General features: G+C 49.0%; 4 protein-coding genes across 4 annotated transcripts; 2 read left to right on the forward strand and 2 right to left on the reverse strand.

The window, feature by feature from the left end:
* Positions 1 to 230: 230 nt before the first annotated feature.
* Positions 231 to 1,369, forward strand: L3040_003576 (uncharacterized protein; the record flags this gene model as incomplete). Its single annotated transcript, XM_007291890.1, has 2 exons — positions 231 to 412; positions 505 to 1,369. The coding sequence occupies 2 exons, from the start codon at positions 231 to 233 to the stop codon at positions 1,367 to 1,369; spliced, it is 1,047 nt and encodes a 348-aa protein (XP_007291952.1).
* Positions 1,370 to 5,595: 4,226 nt separating this feature from the next.
* On the reverse strand, positions 5,596 to 7,159 carry L3040_003577 (uncharacterized protein; the record flags this gene model as incomplete). The annotated part of the gene is made up of 3 exons (XM_066156468.1): positions 5,596 to 5,712; positions 5,764 to 7,033; positions 7,098 to 7,159. 3 exons carry the CDS (start codon positions 7,157 to 7,159, stop codon positions 5,596 to 5,598), a joined length of 1,449 nt encoding a protein of 482 aa, XP_066012054.1.
* A 5,626-nt stretch (positions 7,160 to 12,785) lies between these two features.
* L3040_003578 (uncharacterized protein) lies at positions 12,786 to 15,183 on the reverse strand (the record flags this gene model as incomplete). Its single annotated transcript, XM_007291892.1, has 3 exons — positions 12,786 to 14,054; positions 14,104 to 14,643; positions 14,698 to 15,183. The coding sequence occupies 3 exons, from the start codon at positions 15,181 to 15,183 to the stop codon at positions 12,786 to 12,788; spliced, it is 2,295 nt and encodes a 764-aa protein (XP_007291954.1).
* A 398-nt stretch (positions 15,184 to 15,581) lies between these two features.
* On the forward strand, positions 15,582 to 17,367 carry L3040_003579 (uncharacterized protein; the record flags this gene model as incomplete). Its single annotated transcript, XM_066156469.1, has 4 exons — positions 15,582 to 16,161; positions 16,230 to 16,270; positions 16,329 to 16,433; positions 16,495 to 17,367. 4 exons carry the CDS (start codon positions 15,582 to 15,584, stop codon positions 17,365 to 17,367), a joined length of 1,599 nt encoding a protein of 532 aa, XP_066012055.1.
* Positions 17,368 to 18,186: the final 819 nt, after the last annotated feature.

Consider the following 18,186-nt stretch of genomic DNA (forward strand, 5'->3'; position numbering starts at 1 on the left):
GAAGAGGAGATCAAACCGTTACTCAGCAGCAGGGTGGGGGGAATATGACGAAATTTGCGGGGGAGCTGGGGGAGGTGGGGGAGGTGCACCTGACCTCCAGCCCCACCTTCCATTCCAATCTCGAATTATGCTCAACCGTCTGCATCCTTCTCGCAGACTCACACACACACATCTACTAGGTACCGGTACCGGTACCGATCTGTGATCTGTGACTCTCTCCTGTACTCCGTATGTTGGAGAGTTTGAATCCCTTCGCCAGCCCCGTCCCGGCATTGGCCCACAGCGAAGTATCAGAGCTGCGCATCTATCCCATAAAATCATGCCGCGGTATCTCGGTCAAGAAAGCCTACGTCACACCACAAGGGCTGGATATGGATCGCCGGTGGATGTTTGTTGATGCTGAGACGATGAAGTCCGTGCAGCTTATAATACCCGTTTTATTATCTACATCCCAACATCAACCGTACATGCTGCCTCTTCAACGCTGACTCGGAGCTGTGATAGATTCATCACGATCCGCGACATCTCGGAAATGACCCTCATCGACACTTCCTTCGCATTCCCTGGCTCGCCTGGTGCCGAACAGCTCGTAATCTCGATCCGGAACACCAATAAGAGGGTCACCCTACCCGCGCGCCCAACTCCATCTTGGCTCGAGCAGAACACCACTCTCTGCACGGTAAATATCTGGGAAAGCGACACGGACGGCTACGTCTACGGCTCATCGATAAACGACACGTTTACCGAGTTCTTCCATAAGCCCGTGAAGCTCGTCTACAAGGGTCCCACGCCGAGGATCTTACGAGGGAACGGGGCTCCGGAGCAGCTGGGCCGAGTAGAGAGCACGAATTTCCCGGACGTCCTCCCGGTGCTTGTTGCGAACGAGGCGAGTCTGCAGGAGCTGAATGGGAGACTGAGGGGGAAAGGGCACGAGGAGATTACCATGGAGAGGTTCAGGCCGAATATCGTCGTTCGCGGAGCGTCTCCTGCGTCCTCGTGCACGGGAGCACCAGCGCCGTGGTCGGAAGATACTTGGAAGACGATCCGCTTGTGCTCACGAGATGAAAAGCCTAAGACGCGAGTCTCTTCGATGTTTGGAGGCGGTGCGACTGCATTATTGGATATTGATATACAGGCCCGATGCGCGCGATGCCAAGTCCCGAATGTGGATCCGGAGACTGCGGTGAAAGATAGGAAGGAGCCGTGGGATACGCTGGTTAGTTACCGGCGCGTCGATCCAGGGATCAAATGGAAGCCTTGTTTTGGGATGCTGGGATGTCCGCGAAGCGAAGGTGAGGTGAGCGTCGGGGATGGGTTTGAAGTGCTGGGTGAAGTGAAGGGGGAACATGTCTATATGAAAGGCTTTTAAGGGACTTAAGCGAGGTCAGCTACGATGTTCGATCCAAGGTTTCGCTCGGCGGCTACTTTGTACGAATCTGACATTGCCAATTCGAAAAAACTCACACCGAACACCAGACTCCACGCCCGCGCCCTGCATCCCATGTCTAAGCGATACCTTCAGGACCGGCATAGCGACAGCTTCTGGTGCCCTTTCTTCCTCCATCTCGAAAACTTCTGGGACAACCAAAGACTCGGACACCTTTTCACTCTCGACTATATGCACCGGAGCTGCGGGTACCTATTCATTCTTGAGCTGCAAATATTCCCAACAAACTACACGCCATTAGCCTCTTGCATTCATTACTCCTCCTCTACTCCCGGACAGACAAACTTACTCGCATGTCCCTAATCATCCCAAGTCATCTATAAACACTGTCTGCGTCATCTCGCTCGCCGTCACGTCAGTTCCCTCCCGATAAGACACAGCTTTCTTACCGAGCGCCAACGATAGATGGCTTGACTTCTGGGTACTCGAGCGGAGTTGTCGGGGTGCTGAAGAGCTGTTGCAGGATGAGAAGGTGGATGGCGGCGGCGCAGCGCTTGATGCCCGACCCCAACGCTACATCGCCGCAGGCAGAGTGGGAGGGCGAGGTCAGAGGGCCCGTCTCGAAGCTCAAGCTGGTCACACACGCACGTGTCAGTCAGTACCCGCTAGCAAGCGAGGGGTTTCCTGGTGATGATGGATGGATGAGATAGATAGGTGGATAAAGAGCAATCGGCATACTCCTTATCGACTTTCACGTATCCCTCTTCTCTTTCCAGCGAGGAACTACCTTGAGGGAATCGCTGTCGCAATCGCTCCGATCACGCTCCTAGCCAAAATGTGGCTGCTATCTTTAAGCGTTAATCTAAATCTCGGAGTGCAAGGGATCGAGAGATAATATAAAGCGAGATATTTGCTTCTTGATATCAGCTTTCAAATAAGTCCAAGACGGTCTTAAGACAATGACGGTCTTAAGATAAGAAATGTCTTTAAAGGGAGACGGTCATTTTACGAAAAGACGGACTTTAATAAAATAATGATTGGATCGGTTAAAACGGTTTTATTTCGGCTACAATGTCAATGATTTAAACCGTTATTTATTAAAAGCAGTTTTATTTCAGATCTTAACAACGAATACTCTATTGACCGTTTTAAAAGCCAAGGGCCATTTTTAAAAGAGACGATCCGATGACGATCCGTAGACCGTCTAAATAATCTATTACCTGCTTTTGGAGTATCTTTTTTGCTACCTAAGGTAGGTATAGCAGAAGAAGAGCAGGGTGCACGGGCCACATGCCTTGGCACTGGTTCCTATTACAACCTCATCCCAATTCCTAGTTCTAGATGGTACAAGTTAAGTCAATCATAACCACACTCATCAGAACTGCTTCCTCCTATGACCTAGTATTATCACTAGATAAGGACTAGCAATAATCTTTAATCTTTCTTTCTCTCTCTTCCTTTTTTTTGTTTTTTTTTCTTTCCTTTTCTTTTTTCTCCCTTTTCTCTCTTCTCTCTTCTTCCTTTCTAATAAGAAACTATGAGATCGATAGCCGGGAAAGATAGATAGGTGCACGCACACGAAGTGCAAACCCTCGAGTTCCGGATCCGAGCCCAGGAAATAATTGTATGTATAAAACGGAGTGAAAGTTTTCCCTCGTTAAGAGACGTGAAGCTTTCATATAGTATACGGAGTTTATCAAACTTATATATATATATATAAACATATGTATGTATGTATTATAGAGGGAAGAGCTCTAGCATATACCTGACTGCGAATTAAAGAGATATATAAATATATATTCAAAGGGAAGTCGCGGGTGGAGAGGAGGAAGAAGAATGGAGGACGTTCGTAGGATACTCGGATATATGTTATATATTATGTTATATGTATTATAGATGATAATCGATGATGGTTCAGAGAGGAACCAGCTACTCTTTTATATGGGCGTATATACGTGACCTAGCTACGTGCCTAATGGAGCAGAAGCATGTGATAATGGGCCTGATATGAGGCCTGATACAGGGCCAAAAATAGGTCGGGAACGCGATCTCCACTGCAATATATATATATATATATATATATTTGATCCAAGATCGAGAGGGGGGTTCTTTTTTCTCTCTTTTTTTCCCCTTCTATAGGTTGACAGATTGTACTTGTATCTAGAGTATAAGAGATCTTACTTTATACGATAATTACTTCGTAGGCTTGCTTTTATCTACCTTCCTTTTTTGTTTTGTTTTTTTAAGTAGCTTTTAGCTTTTCTATCACTTACGAAGTGATATATGATGAATGAATGAATGAATAAGTCAAAAAAAAAAAAAAGCGAGGAAGTAATATATTATTATTATTATTATCATATTTATTAACCTCGAGCGGATAGCAAGCTTTGCCTGCCGCCTCAAGACCTTTTATAAGATACGGCGACGTGCTAAGCGAAAGAACTACAAATAAAATATCATCTTATCGAAAGTAAAAACTACGTTAAAGAGGAGCTTTTTTTTTTTTTTTTTTTTTTTTTTTTAAAAAAAAAAAAAAAAACCTCGAGTCTTTTTCATCTCGCGGTATCGCATAACTCTTCTAGCTCTTTAAAGCATGATATAGCGCAGCTGCTATCGATTATGCTTTTCTTGTACGGATGAAATAAATCGTAAAAAAGATATATTTACATTAAAAGAAAAACTTCGAAAGCAAGTTATAGCGTAAGTAGCGTAGATCGGTATCGATTATCGAGATAATTCGAGGCCGGACCAGAGTCAGCAAAATGGCCTTTTCGAAAGCATAATATCGGAAACCGTCTTGGACCCCTTTCTATCTTTCTCACCTCGTTCCTTATTTATCGCAAATCCTTTCAGTATTTTCAATCGGTATGCCGGCAAAGTATAGATCGCAGTCGGCGTAGTAGTCGAAGTAGAAAGAGGCTCGTTCGGATCGCCGGTAGCCCGCTCAAAAGAAATCTCTTCGAAAAAGCTACTTTTGATTCGATTTCGGCTTTCCAGACTCTCTCTGCCGCAAGGGAGAAAAGCTGGAGGTTCGCAAGGGGTACCTCGTACAAGTAGAGAGAATCGTAGCGCCTCGGAAGGAATATATGTAATTCGTTCGGTAAGCGCTTGTTTTCTCTCCCTCTCCTCCCTTTCTCCCTCTCCCCTATAAACCCCCCTCCATACGCAAGCCATCCATCCATCCAAGTCCTCACATTCATCACATCCATCATACCAAAAACCCCCCTGCAAAAAAGAAAAAACTACTTCAAGCAAGCCACTTTCAACCAACTCTTAGAATACGAAACGAAAATGAGAAAGTCCATTCGATATCCCCCCGCTTGACTTTACCTCACTTCACCTACCTACCTTCCTAGTATCCTACCTCCCTTCACCTTCCTCCCTCCCTCCCTCCCTCCCTCCCTCCCTCCCTCACTCACCTACCCACCTCACCTCACCTCACCCACCTCCACCCCCTCCTAAACTCCATCCCAGCACAACGCCTTCCAACGAATCCAAGCCAATCCACTCCACTCCACTCCACTCCAAGCCAAGCCAACCCAACCCACCAGAAAAAAACGATTCGAATCTCGACACCATGTCGAAAGGAAGATGCGAATCGAGGAGCGCATGTACATCGTAAGCACGGATTTCCTGCGCACGCATGCATGCATCTTCTAGGTCTCTTACATGCGTTTTGCATTCCTGTTTTTAGCATGCGTTTTGCATGTGTGAGCGGTAATCTAACGACAGTTGAGTGATGGGCGGTAAAGATTGATTGGCGATAGCGATGTGAGGGTGGATGGTACTAACTTGAGTATCAAGTTATCAGATCCGCCTCCCTGCTCCCCGCCCGCAAACGTTGGGAGTTAGATAGGGAGGAGGGAGGTACCCAAGGATATCTGTACGTAGTATGGAGGAAAGTCGCTATCGGGATTCTTGAATTTGTAGCTTTGATATCTTTCTTTCGCTCCCCCACTCCCCCCCCTTCCTATCTCCTCCTTCTTTATGCAGTACATTCGGATAGAATATTCCCGTCACGCATAATAATATATCGATAAATTTTTGAACCCAATTCGTTCTATAATGAGCTATAAAGATAAATATAGCTATAACATAATAGTACTTTTGAAATTTTAACCGTCGCAGACATATGCATCGATATATGTATAAGCGAGGAAGATATTTTGCTCGCTAAATTAAGCAGAAAAAAAAGAAAGCAAAAGAAATCACAACTTGGCTCGAATCACCTGCTGATTCTGCTGCTGCTGCTGCTCGCCGCCAAACATAGACTGCACCAGCTCGCCTCCACGGACGGCCAGGATGGAAAGGAGGGTATCGCTCAGCTGTTTGCCTGTCAATTGGTTTCCCATATCAGCGGCGAGGGAAGAACTTACACCGTGCGTCTTCTCGTTGCAGCCTTGCAACCAGACACCCGCGTCGGGGGCCACCTTCGACTCGTCAAACGCAATCTTGTAGTCGCGGCGGACGGGGAACGCTCCCTGTTCCCGGTCTTGCGGGCGGAGGAGTCCACGCGTGTGGGTCAGCATGCTCTCGTGCGCGTTACGCTCGTAGCCCGTCGCCACGAATACGGCGTCGACGAGCAGTTCCTCTTCGCTTGCGTCCATGGCGTCTGGACCCAGCTTCGCCAGGCGCAGCAGCAGCTTCCCGTCCGCGGTCTCGCGCGCCTGGCTCACCTGGCGGTTGGAGCGGATGCCGAGGGGCCAGGTGGCCGGATCCTCGCTGTGCAGGCGCTGCAGGTACAGCTTCTCGTACAGGTGCTCGAGCAGGTGGAGGCGGACGACGCCGTAGTTGGTGGCCTTGTCAGCCGTGATGCGAGTCGCACGCAGGGCGCTGTCGGTGGCAAAAATGCCGTCCACGCGCTCCGGGTCAAAGATCTCGTTGACGAACGGTGAGTCGTCGCTCGGACGCAGCGCGCTGTCCTTGATCAGCAGCGAGACCTTGGCGTTGGGATATCGGGACGGCAGGTCGTTAAAGATCTCGGCGGCGGATTGTCCATTGCCGACCACGGCGATGTGATACGCCTGGCTTGGATCGGGGAGGGCGGATAACACCTGCTGGGAGTACTTGGAGGAGTGGACGACCTGTCGGTGCGATTGCGGCAGCTCGGCTGGGATCTTCCCTTTGCCCCCGACGGCGATGACCACGTGTCTCGCTACCCGGGTACGTAGCGCCCCGGTCACGGTATTTTTCGACACGACCTTGAATTGAGACACCTTTCCGTTCTTCAACGTAACGTCGGGCTCGACGGAGACCACCTCCTGGCCGTACGTGACCCGGTCCTCGAAGTGAGACGCGCACCACCTAAGGTAGTCCTCGTATTCCAATCTCGACGGTGTGAACGTATCCAAGTTGATGAAGGTGTTGAGTCTGTTCTTGGAGAAGAGGTAGTTGACGAATGTGAAATGGGACTTGGGGTTCCGAGGCGTCGCCAGATCTTTCATGAAGGATATCTGCATCTTTGCGCCAGGGAGCTGCATGCCTGCGTGCCATGCAAATTTGGGTTGGCGCTCGAGGAAAGAGACATTGGCAGCAGAGGATGATTCTGAGAGGGCGATGGCGATGGCGAGGGAAGCCGGGCCGAACCCAATGCAGATGAGGTCGTGGATTGATGTTGTGGGAGAGGTTGCTGCCGGTTTTGGAGGTCTGTGAAGAGGTCAGCTCAGCTCAGCTTACTCCCGTCGTATAGACCTCGAACATCCGCACGTACGCTGTCTCAGTTGGAGCCCAGACAGCAGCCGCGCTTCCAATCTCCTGTTGATTCGAAGACATCACAGGAATTTGGAATATTGCACGAAGGAGTTCAACAATTTTCACGCCTGAAATGCTACTCTTTTATTGAGATTTGAGAATCAAATGGCTCGATAGGGTCGAAGCGAGCCAAGAGCCAAATTCTGTTGTATCGTCCGGGACAGCTATCCCATGAAACTGTCAGCACTTAATACGGGCGACATAGTAGGCCAATCCCAGCAAAAGAAATACACGGAACCATAAGGCCCGCGGATCGTAGCGAAGATATATACTAAAATCGGCGGCATGAGACGGCATCTTCGGGGGCTCACTTCCCCCCGATCCTGAACCATGATACTGGTCCTGGAAGCGTCTGTCTGCATCTGCCGCAAAGAATAGAAAAAACAGCAGTGACATACGCGAATAACGGCGTCGCAAGGCGTCTCGAGAAGAAGTTTGGAAGTAGAAATAGATATAGATATCCGAGCCAGATCAGCGCCAGGCAGGGTTCTTTGACCGAGCGAGGTGTCTATCGATCGATCTTCACCCGAGAAAAGGTAGTAGTATAGAATGCTGATAAAATGCGACAGATGATAGCAAAGCAAGACTAATAGACAATAGATAATAGATGATGGCGAGATGGACGGGTTGAGGAGGAGAAAGAGTTGCAGCGGATCGAAGAAGAAGAAGAAGAAAATGAAAAGAAAAAGAGCGAAGAAATAGGTAGCCTGCTTAGCTTCCAGTTCGAAAGAAGACTAACCTAAAAGTTGGTGGTATGGTGTGTGTTGTCGGGAAATTCTGACGAGTCGTCAGTCGTCGGGTCGTCGGTCGTCGGTCGTCGGTCGTCCGTCGCCTTGCCCTTCGGTTCCGAATCCACCAGTTTGGTCAGCTAAGCCAGCCTCGTGCTTGGCAAGGTTTTTTTTCTTCCTTTATTTTTTCCTTCTTTTCGGGTCCGAACTCGTTTTCTATGGTAAAAAGGTAATCGAGTCGAGTCGAGTCAAGTCGAGTCGAGTAGAGTCGACAGAGTTTTTCAGGAAGTTCTGCTCAGGAGTCAGTAGGTTTTGCTGCTTGCAAGCATACCGATACATATATAACGTGCATACTACGTATGAGGTAAGGGGCAGAAGATGCTAGTAGATCCAAGGCGAAAAGTTTTTTTCTTGCATCGTCGTGCGTCCGAATCAATTTTCCCGTTATTCGATCGACGGTTCCCTCCGCCCAGGATCAGGATCAGGACGAGGACCAGGACCAGGACCAGCTGCAGCATCCATGCATGGAGGGAATGGTGAGTACGGAATATACTGTACCGGTAGTATGATAGTTGTGGACGTATTGGACGTAATGGATGTAATGCCGTATATGCTCGCTGCCTTTGAAATCTCATCATCATCATCGTCAAGATGGACAGCTCCTCAGTCAGTACGTCGGTCGGCGTCGGCGTCGGCCGCTAGCCTGAGCAGTCCGACCGAGTCTAGTACTGGTACCGGTAGGTATCCCTCTAGAAGACAGCAACACGTGGTGACCTCGTGATATGGCGAATCCCCGGAAATTCAATGCACGTGGCAGTTGGCTGCATGTGGTAGGCGGTAAGGTTCCCTAAGTGGAGTGGACCAGCCTTTGATTCAGAGCACGGGGTTTGTGTCGGCAACACCTACTCAGGATACCGGTATACGGAGTAGCTGTTGGAACTACCAGTCGGGGCACCTCCCTCCCTTGATCATTCATCGAGTGAGAGCGGGCACGATGGATCTGTGCATGCGGGGCGCGGGGGTTAACGTCGGCTGCATATTACTACTATGAGTGGTCTATTTCTTTTCTCTTCTTTTTTTCTTCCCTCCGGCTCTTGTTGTCCTCGCTCAGATCTGGCTCGCCCCGTTATCTTATTTTATCTTATCTGATCATCTCGAGTGATCCAGGTAGATCCTCGAGAGCACTCAATCGTCTTAGGAGTTCTTGATTTTCGCAGAAGACTTGGGCCGGGAATCCATCCCTGCCAGATTGATTCGCTGAGCAGTAGTAATAGTATTATGCAAAAGCAGACCTGCAATGCATATTACAGTTTCCAGTATTATAACTCTACACCACACGAGACACCCCTTAAAGCAGGCCGGCTAAGGCGCTTTACCGACTGCTTTGTATAATTACGTAGCGGTTACTGTTGCATGGCATTGTTTGCGTGATAGCCCTTTCGCTAACGTAAGAATTTTGCTGCTATCTTCGTATTGCTTAGATTTTGGTCAGCGATATCGCTTGATTAAGCTAAGTAGTCATTACAGTAGATTGAGATGCATCTTCGCAACTAACGATAGCGAAGTGGCATCGGGTTTTCGGTTAAGAAAGCTTTAAACTGCACCTACAAAACTTGCTTAAATGATACCGGTAGCTAGCGATCGATCGATCAATTAAGCTATCGGTGCGAATATAGTAGTAGCTCTTAACTGTTGTGCAAAAGCAAACCTGCAATGCACCTTGAAATTTCCAGTATTATAACCTTATACCGCACGACAAATAGGCATACGATATCCCGTCTAAAATCAACTCAAGCTCAACTAAGTCTGCACCGCATGAATCAGGTATACATATACCGGACATACATACGTATACAATGGCCGCATGACCGAATCGAAGGATACGGATCTCACAGTTGGAAAATGAATTAATTACTGGCGGAAAACCCCCGCGACACCGGGACGGACATACGCGGTAATTGCATAATGCAGAAAACTTGCTGGAAAAGCATACCGAGGGTACTGTCTGTATCTATCTATCCATCTACCGATCTAGCACGAGCTAACGGGCAATACACATCATACTATAGCCTTCCTAATGCTTCACACATGAACGACCATACCTTGACAAATGATGAAAATAAAGATACTCCATCAGAGATGATACGTACCTGCTCCATGATTCGAGTCCCAAAACTCATCCCCTCTTCCATCCACACCGACCTCATCATGACGCAGAGACTGCTGCTGCGACATGACTCGGGTTCTAATTCCAGTTCCTGTCCGCGCAGGAATTACGTCACGTCATAGCCACGTCCATCTGATAAGATAATCTGATCTGATTAGATGAATCAGGGATCTACAACTACTCTCCCCCTCCCGTGAAACATGTCAAAAGTATAAATTTGCAAGGGATCTTACTAGGGCTTAAACCAATCAACTTACTACGTACTACGTACCATAAGAATCCAGCCTTGAAAAGTATCTTTAGCTCCGTATTTAGCCTGTGCAATTGAGCTGACAGGGCTTTGAGCCATTCCGAAACCACCGCTCTACGATTTATGGGGCTCAACTGGGTCCGACATTTAAACGTGGGGAGTATCTTACTCCGTACTTCTCCTACTTCTCCGGTACAACTAACAGCGGCATGCCCAAGCAAGGACAAGGACAGGGACAGGGACAGGGACAGGGACAAGGATAGGAAAAGAAACAGAAAAGAAAAGAAAGGAGAAAAGTACGGAGCTTGTTGAGTGGATACGAGTGAGATGATTTGATCTGATCTGATAAGATTAGACTATGACACATGATATACGTATGCTCTGCCTCGGATTTACATACTACGTACAGAGGAGGGGCTGTGAATATGTACGTATGGTGCAAATGGCTCACCGAGGTAGGCGCGGGTTCCGTAGATTGAGTGAAGCTTGTGGAATTCTCTCTAGGAGACTGACGATACAAAAGATCTATATACCTTGATGCGCCAATGCGCCATTTAGGCGAGGTCATGTGAGTCAGGACTTGTGTGGAGCCTCAGGCATGTCGGTAGCTGCTCCACACAACCAGCTTGGGTGGGTCCTGAGGCATGCCCTATAGGGAGCATGGCTGTTCCGCACAACAACAGTATGTACTCTGTAAAAACTGCCTGATAAGCGTACGGAAATAAAAGGTCGGAAATAAAAGGTTGGAAATGATATATATATATATATATATATATATATACATATATAGATGTATGTATGTAAGTCTGCGGATGATGATCTGCTAGTTTACGTACGAATCGCATTTCATCATTGTAGGGATAAATCTAAGGGTCTTTTAAAACCTGTATACTACCGTTCGCGACTCTCTCGCTCCCTCTCCGTAAAAATCTTATCTCAAAGGAAAAGGAAGAGGAAGAGGAAGAGAAGGAGGAAGAGAAGAAAGAAAAAAGAGGAAAGAAAGGCTCTCGCAGCGCAGTCATTCTCATCGTCGCTAGCCATCATTTATATTCATCCGAACATTCCGTCTCTAGTTCCAATATGACATCATCTGATCCCATCCCATCTCTGTCGTGAATTCCCGAAACTCTTTCGTAGATACCCACCTACCTACCTACCTACCTACCTACCGACCTATCTAAATATACCCCGATAAAGGAGCCGAGCCAGAAGCCAGCCAAGTTTACACACTTCTCCGCCGTTCCACTCCACTCCACACCACGCGTCCCCGCCCCGCTGCTGAATCCCAGCAATTCATACATATAAGCTATGAGTGTTCAAGACGGTAAATTGAATGGTCGGGTGGTGTAGTTGGTTATCACATCTCGTTAACAGTTTGACTGTAACACAATACCGAGAAGGTCCTGGGATCGAGCCCCAGCCTGATCATAAAATTACAGCTTTTGTTTCGGTTTTTTGACTTCCTTAAACTAGAAGGGGAAAAGGAGGGGAGAAGAAAGGAAGTTTGACTGGCCCAATTGCTTTGCTTCAATTCTCTGGATCGATTGATTGATTGATTGATCGATTGTTATCTTTACGCAAAGTCTGGGAATCTGAATGGGAAAGATGTCATTCTTTTTTTTTTTTTTTTTTTTTTTCAACATAATTGGTGAATACCTTCGTGCCGATGCCAAGCTCCTTAGCGAGTTGAACTCTACGGACGGAGAAGTTCCACCTCCATCTTTACTCTTACCTGTCCCTTCCCTAGAAATTCGCTCTTCTGGATTCAATTCTAAACGTTAGATTCAATATCGAATCAATTATTCTTCGAATCTTCTGGCCGTTCTACTTTGGATAGGCATGACTTTCTGCAAGACTACATGTAATAGTTAGTGGTGTATCACAAAGGGATGCGAGTGCCGAGAAGTGACGAAAACCCCTTGGTGAGATTTGGTTTGTACTTACTGGTCGCTGGTGATCCAGATGGCGGCGATCTCGGCTCGGAGGATACTTCCGGCCGTGCTTCCTGCATTGTCGAGTGCGACACAGACGCGCTGTTTGCTTAGAGGGAAGGGAGGGAGAGCTGGCTATCGATCCGCCAGTGTGAAAATTGTAGCGTCAGCTGCTCGTGATTGGATTTGAAATAGTGGTCAGACGATAAAGGAAAATGGATTGGGAGGTTTGGGGAGAACGAGCTCCTAATAGGGGCTTCTTGATCAGGCAGGTGGCGCTTAGAGACACAGACGTTGAAAGCTTCTCTTGTTCGCGAAAGCGAAGCGACAACCGCCGGCAGAATGTGCAGCATGTCTATCCGACTTTGGATGATATGAAAGGAAGTGGGCGTCCTTGCAGTAACAATGAAAAATGCAGAGACGGCCAGCTTTCTTTCATCTCGAGCAGTTTTTGACGTGAATTGGGGAAACACTCTTTGAATACATGGAGAACTGCGAAGAGAGAGACATCCAACCAAGAAGGATGACCAAAGCCCTGTATGATATATGCATTCAAAATACAAAGAATGGATTAGGCACTACCCTCAGTTCCTTTTCGTCCGCTAGGCACACTAGGAATATCTACGACAACAGGCTGTGGCGCATTCGGATCCGGTGGCCGGGGGATCTGTGACGCTGGGTCAACCAGCTCACTCTTCAACGTCGCCCAGTGCGACTTCCAAGTTGCCGGCGCCCCCGCTTCACAATACGCCATTCTCTGAACCATCTTCGCGAAGCTCGCCTTGCGCTCATCCCACCCTTCGAAGAGATCCCTATCTAGAGCGAACAAGATGGCTTCCGCGCCGCAGCGGCCAAAGACGGTACACCAGGGCAGACCCAGCACGCCGTTGCACAAATCCCGACACTGCGAGTAGTCTCCTTCGCCGAGACAGATGCGTGCCAGGGTGAGCGATTGGCTCTCGAAGAACTCCTCGGACGCCTGCATGGATGGATCGGCGGGGTCGTAGAGGACCATGTGGCAGAGTTCGAGGTCGAGGAGGGCCTTCTCGGCATTGATGGCGTTGGTGGCGTCGGCTCTCTTGAGGTTGCGGATGAAGACTCGGGTTCCTCTGTTCCAGCTCTTGAGAGCGGTGCGGCGATCGGGGTAGCGTGTGTTGTTGACGGACTCGAGACTCAGGATGGACGCTATCTGCACCTGGTGGGTCGAGATGGCATCGAGCATGCATTGCAGTAGGCCGTTGAATATCATGCGTCGGGTCTCGTCGGTGGGTGGAGCTGAAGCTGCGCTCGCCATCACATCCATTGCTGTCTTCACCAGTGCCTGCTGGCTTGTGGTGTTATCCCAGAACATCTGTTCGGCTTGAGAGCTGAACAGTAGAGCGCGGCCGAACCGCATTGCCTCTCTGTCTTCAGGGGTCAACGAAAGAGCCGTGGTTAGCATTTCTACCTTGGAGATGAACCTGTTGGTTGCTTCCATGAAGGTCTGGTCAAACGCCGAGAATCGGATTGCGTGACCAACTTTCAGTTTGCCTGTTTTGGGGTCAATGGTATAGAGAACACGAGAGCCTTCCTTGCGAGTTCGGTAGTGCAAGAGGCCATGTCCGAACTTCTGAACGCCAACCGACCAAAACTCCTCTTGCTGGACATCTTGATAGAATGAGATGGGTATAGGGAAGAACTCGTCAAATAACTGAACACCGGGGTTTATGAGTTCCACGGCTCCTGCGTCGGCCATTGCTACATCAGGGGCAGTAGGCCAACATCTAGAAAAAAACCATCCCAGGGGCATGATCTGGGTATCATCCACAGAGATCATTGCCATTGTACTTCCAAGATTGACCTGTCAAGCGTGAGATCCCAATACCACACGAGGTAATGGAGATATTTACCGCTTTCTCGAAACTAAACCCTAGCTCTGACAAGGGTTCTTGGTCAAAGTAAACTTCAGGCGTCTCGTAATCGCCTTGCAAATGAGTGAACAGAAAGTCTACGGCATGCATCACCTCATGGGAGATGGTATTGGCTATGGACCACTCGATGGACATGCGTTCTGCCGAGTTCAAGTCATCTCTCAGCAGCAACTCGAACTCATGGAGACTCAGCCATGTAAACAACCGAGGCAACTTATTTGGGGTCGGATCATAGCGCATATATTCGGAGTTGGTACCGGTGTAAGCCAATGTTTTCCCCGGTGGATCTTCACCGGGATCCATGGGATCTTCGTCATGCCGCATGAACCCAAAGGTGTATTGATATCGATTTTGCATCACGCCAAAAGCCATGTCTCTATCCGCGGTCGAAGCCATCTGAGGATTGAACTCGCTTACTGTGCGTGGCTCTATGTATCGCAAATCTGTTCGGCCTTGGTCTTCAGGTTTCAGTCTTGATGATGGAACAGGCTTCCTTTCCGCACGTAAGACGGCATCGAACTAGAAATCTGTCAACGCGTGCACTCGCCAAGTGAAGCATGGTCGTTCATTTACCCACGGGAGAAGATGAGCGGAGCCGAGAATCTTCGACGCCAGAACGAGGATCGGTTCCAGGATTGGCCACACTACATCGTTGTGGGCAGACCACATTCCGCGCCCGTCTTCCAATGCATAGAGATCGCTGCGCGGGAAATCAGGCTGGACTGGGTTCGTCTCCCAGTTCTGGCGTGCAAGCATCGGCAGTATATACTTGGGCAGATTTCCCGGGATCAGTTCTCGCGTCGGGAGACAGTCAAGCTGTCCCAATTCGCGTGTAGTGAAGCCGTTGAGATTCTTCCTTTGGTATTGTTCATACCTATCAGATGAATCTGGGAAGACCGCCCCCAGCGTCGGAAACTTGTATTCCGTGGGCGTATATCCGCTTTTATGGCTAGTGGGCGAGAACAGTCCATATTTTCGTGCCCAGGTGGTCAATGGTCGCCTGGGACCAGCTAGGGGCCGTGGGGATGGTAGAGGTGGTAGAGGTGGTAAATCTGCCATGATGATGACCAGTTTGCGTAGCCTTACTTACGTCTACTTTGTGAGAGCGTTCAGTGCGACGTTGAATAGATTGACCATCAACTCTCTTTGTTCTTTTTATGCTGATTATAACAATGGCAGAGGATTTCCCGGTGGACAAACCATTCGGTTTCTTTATCGGCCTAAATGAATAGTTCCGGATGCGACGAAATGAAAGAAGTGAAAGGAAATTCAAATCCACAAAGCGACAATCCAACAAAGACATACCCACCTGACCTCGACATCGCCAAGTGAGTTTCGAGTTCGGCATTGCACTGCACAGTTTTTGATTCCGACTCTTGTGCATTTGTTATTTGATACATTTGTTTCGTATATTAGCTGCTGCTTTTTCACATTGTAAAGCTCTGAGGTTTCACAAAATGTTGCCCTTTCGACCACAGCACGAAGCCGCTTTCCTCGCTAGCGAGCCGACCTGGCGGCACCGGATCGGCAAAGGATGGCACGGAACCAAATTCCTGGGGAGGGGGAGCTTCGGAGTGACAGGACTGTGGGAATATAAAGGAAATGATCCGAATCCACCGGCGCTGAAACACGTCGTCGTAAAGCAATCGCAACTCGAAGTCTACATGCCGGGAGGAGGCCGTCGATCAGCGCTCGATGAAGGCAATATCGGACGCACCCTTTCCGTCATCAACGCCAAACATCTGGTACGGCAATATGGGGGCAACCGACTTGGGGACTCGTTTGGAGAGATGGGCAGCGTCATTCGCATCTTTATGGAATACTGTCCCGGGGGAGACCTGAGTCAATTTGTGCCTATGAGCCTAGCGGCGATGAAGGAGAAGCCTGAGCCTCTTTCTGAGATGGACTGTTGGGCAATCTTCAAGTGCTTGGCTTTGGGGGTTCTGGCTATGGATAAGAGGACGGAAGAACCGCTCGATGCATTGGAGTGGAACGATGATGAGGAGCTGATGCACTGCGATCTCAAATGTGACAATGGTGAGCACTTCCCTCCTGCACTTCTAGATATATCGATCAATCGCCGACGCCAGGTGCAGTATTTCTAGGATATCGTGACAAAGACCATGCACGGATACCAATTCTAAAGGTGGGGATTGGTAATTCGTTGAGCAATTGCAATCTTCAAAATTTACTGACGTACTCAGATCGGTGATTTCGGGGAGTCGATTATGGTTCCGTCGCAAGAGCTACAAGACGACGCAGATGGAGGGGTCTTCCTAGACAGAGGAGCTCCTGCTTTCAAGCCACCCGTCAGTACCTCCGGGTTGGATCACCCAGCGTCATAGTCGTTCTTTGGCTGATAGATCACAGGAAGAAACGATTAATTGGCCATTTGGCCCCTGGCAAGAAACCGGAATTGGAGTGCAGAATCCCCGGAAAGGCACCTGTTCCAATATATGGCAAGTCGGAGCCATCATGAACTGTCTCATCCTCCAAGTAAGCCACGACTTTAATCCTAACCGCTGCGATGACCCTCGCGATCCACGAACCTCTCGCTCTTCTCTGGCAGAGCGAGGCACGCCTTTAGCCTCGAACCTAAACCACAGTATTCAGCTGGACAGAGGCGAAGAAGCAGAACGATACTCCAAGACCCTCCGAATGCTCATCCAAGAGTGTCTCTTCCGGGAAGCACCCCTGCGTCCATCTTCAATCCGACTTGTAGACGCCACAAGCCAAGGCCTAAACAGCACTATGCGAGGCATTCTCGCGCTCACAAGACGAACCGGAAACTCGGGATTACAAGCACTACCAGCAAACATCCAAGCCGTGGCCGTGCGCATGCCAGGCTATCTCGACCCGGAACCACCGACATCCTTTCTCGTCGACCACCGAGCGTGGGACGAAGCGCTCATCCCAACCTCTATCCTGGGGGGAGGGACTATCGGTGGGCTCGTCACAGGACTTGCTCGGCCAATGCCAGCTCTAGCAGGCAGAGCAGCTACATTGGTCGCAAGCAGTGCTGCGTCTACCGCCAGCTCGCTCTTGAAAGGCGGCTTCAGATTTCTGTCTAACAAGATCACTGGGCCAGAAAGTGGTCCTCCGGCGGATGGGCGCGCCCGCAGCCGCTCCATTGGGTATATCGTGAAAGCAAATAGAGTGTCGAAGCGACGGAACGCTGCACCTCCGCTGGTGAACCTTCAAGCCGATGACCCTGGGTTTGTTGTTGTAAGTAGAGAGAAGTGAAGTAATGAGCTTGTATGGTTGCAATCGACCCCGGGTCCCCAATTACAGCACTTTCGTAGCCGATCTCCTTGAAGGAGAGGGTAGAGAAGTTTCAGCTTGAGTATGATCACCGAAATCGATTCGCGATTCTTCGATCGGGCTGGTGCTATGTTGTGATAATATGCCTAGCCTCACTTAGCTTCTTTCTCCAGCCCCTATTTTCATGCGACTGCGAGGAGGTAATCGTAGATAAAGACGAAAATAATCAAAAGGCTTACCCTAAAGCAAATACCATAGATGCAGCATTTCATGTTTTTCATCTCCCGTGAAGTGAAGAATCATGACTCAACTCGTAAAACGTTGAGCATGTGACGGGATCCGCATCCTCGCTAAGAAATCTCCTAATCAAACTCATTGTTGACATCCTCGCTTCGCTAGTCGGCTTCCGACACGTTCACAGCCCTCGTCTCCACAAGCTCCGACCTCGACGACAGAACCAGGCTTCCCAAAGCCCATGGAATAGCTTTAAGAATCCTCACTCTAATCATCCTCGTCGAGATCCCCCATACGGAGACAAGTGAGTCATACTCCCATCTCCCATCTCCCAGCTGTCGTTCCATCCCAAGCCAGGCAGCACCCACACCTACCATGGTACTCTCGTTCGTAGATGTAGCGGGTGATGCTTATCTTAGCCCAGTTATGTACAGTCCTCCTCCCCCACCCCCAATAACTCCCAGCAAGCCAAAGAAGACAGAGCACTTGCCATGCAGCGAATCACAGACTCCAGTGCAGACAGAACCAACATTTTTCTAGTGGTATCTTGCTACCCGGGCTACTGTG

The sequence above is a fragment of the Drepanopeziza brunnea genome (genome assembly GCF_022702325.1).
Source record: "Drepanopeziza brunnea f. sp. 'multigermtubi' strain 214-2 chromosome Unknown ctg5, whole genome shotgun sequence".
NCBI classification, from domain to species: Eukaryota; Fungi; Ascomycota; class Leotiomycetes; order Helotiales; family Drepanopezizaceae; genus Drepanopeziza; species Drepanopeziza brunnea.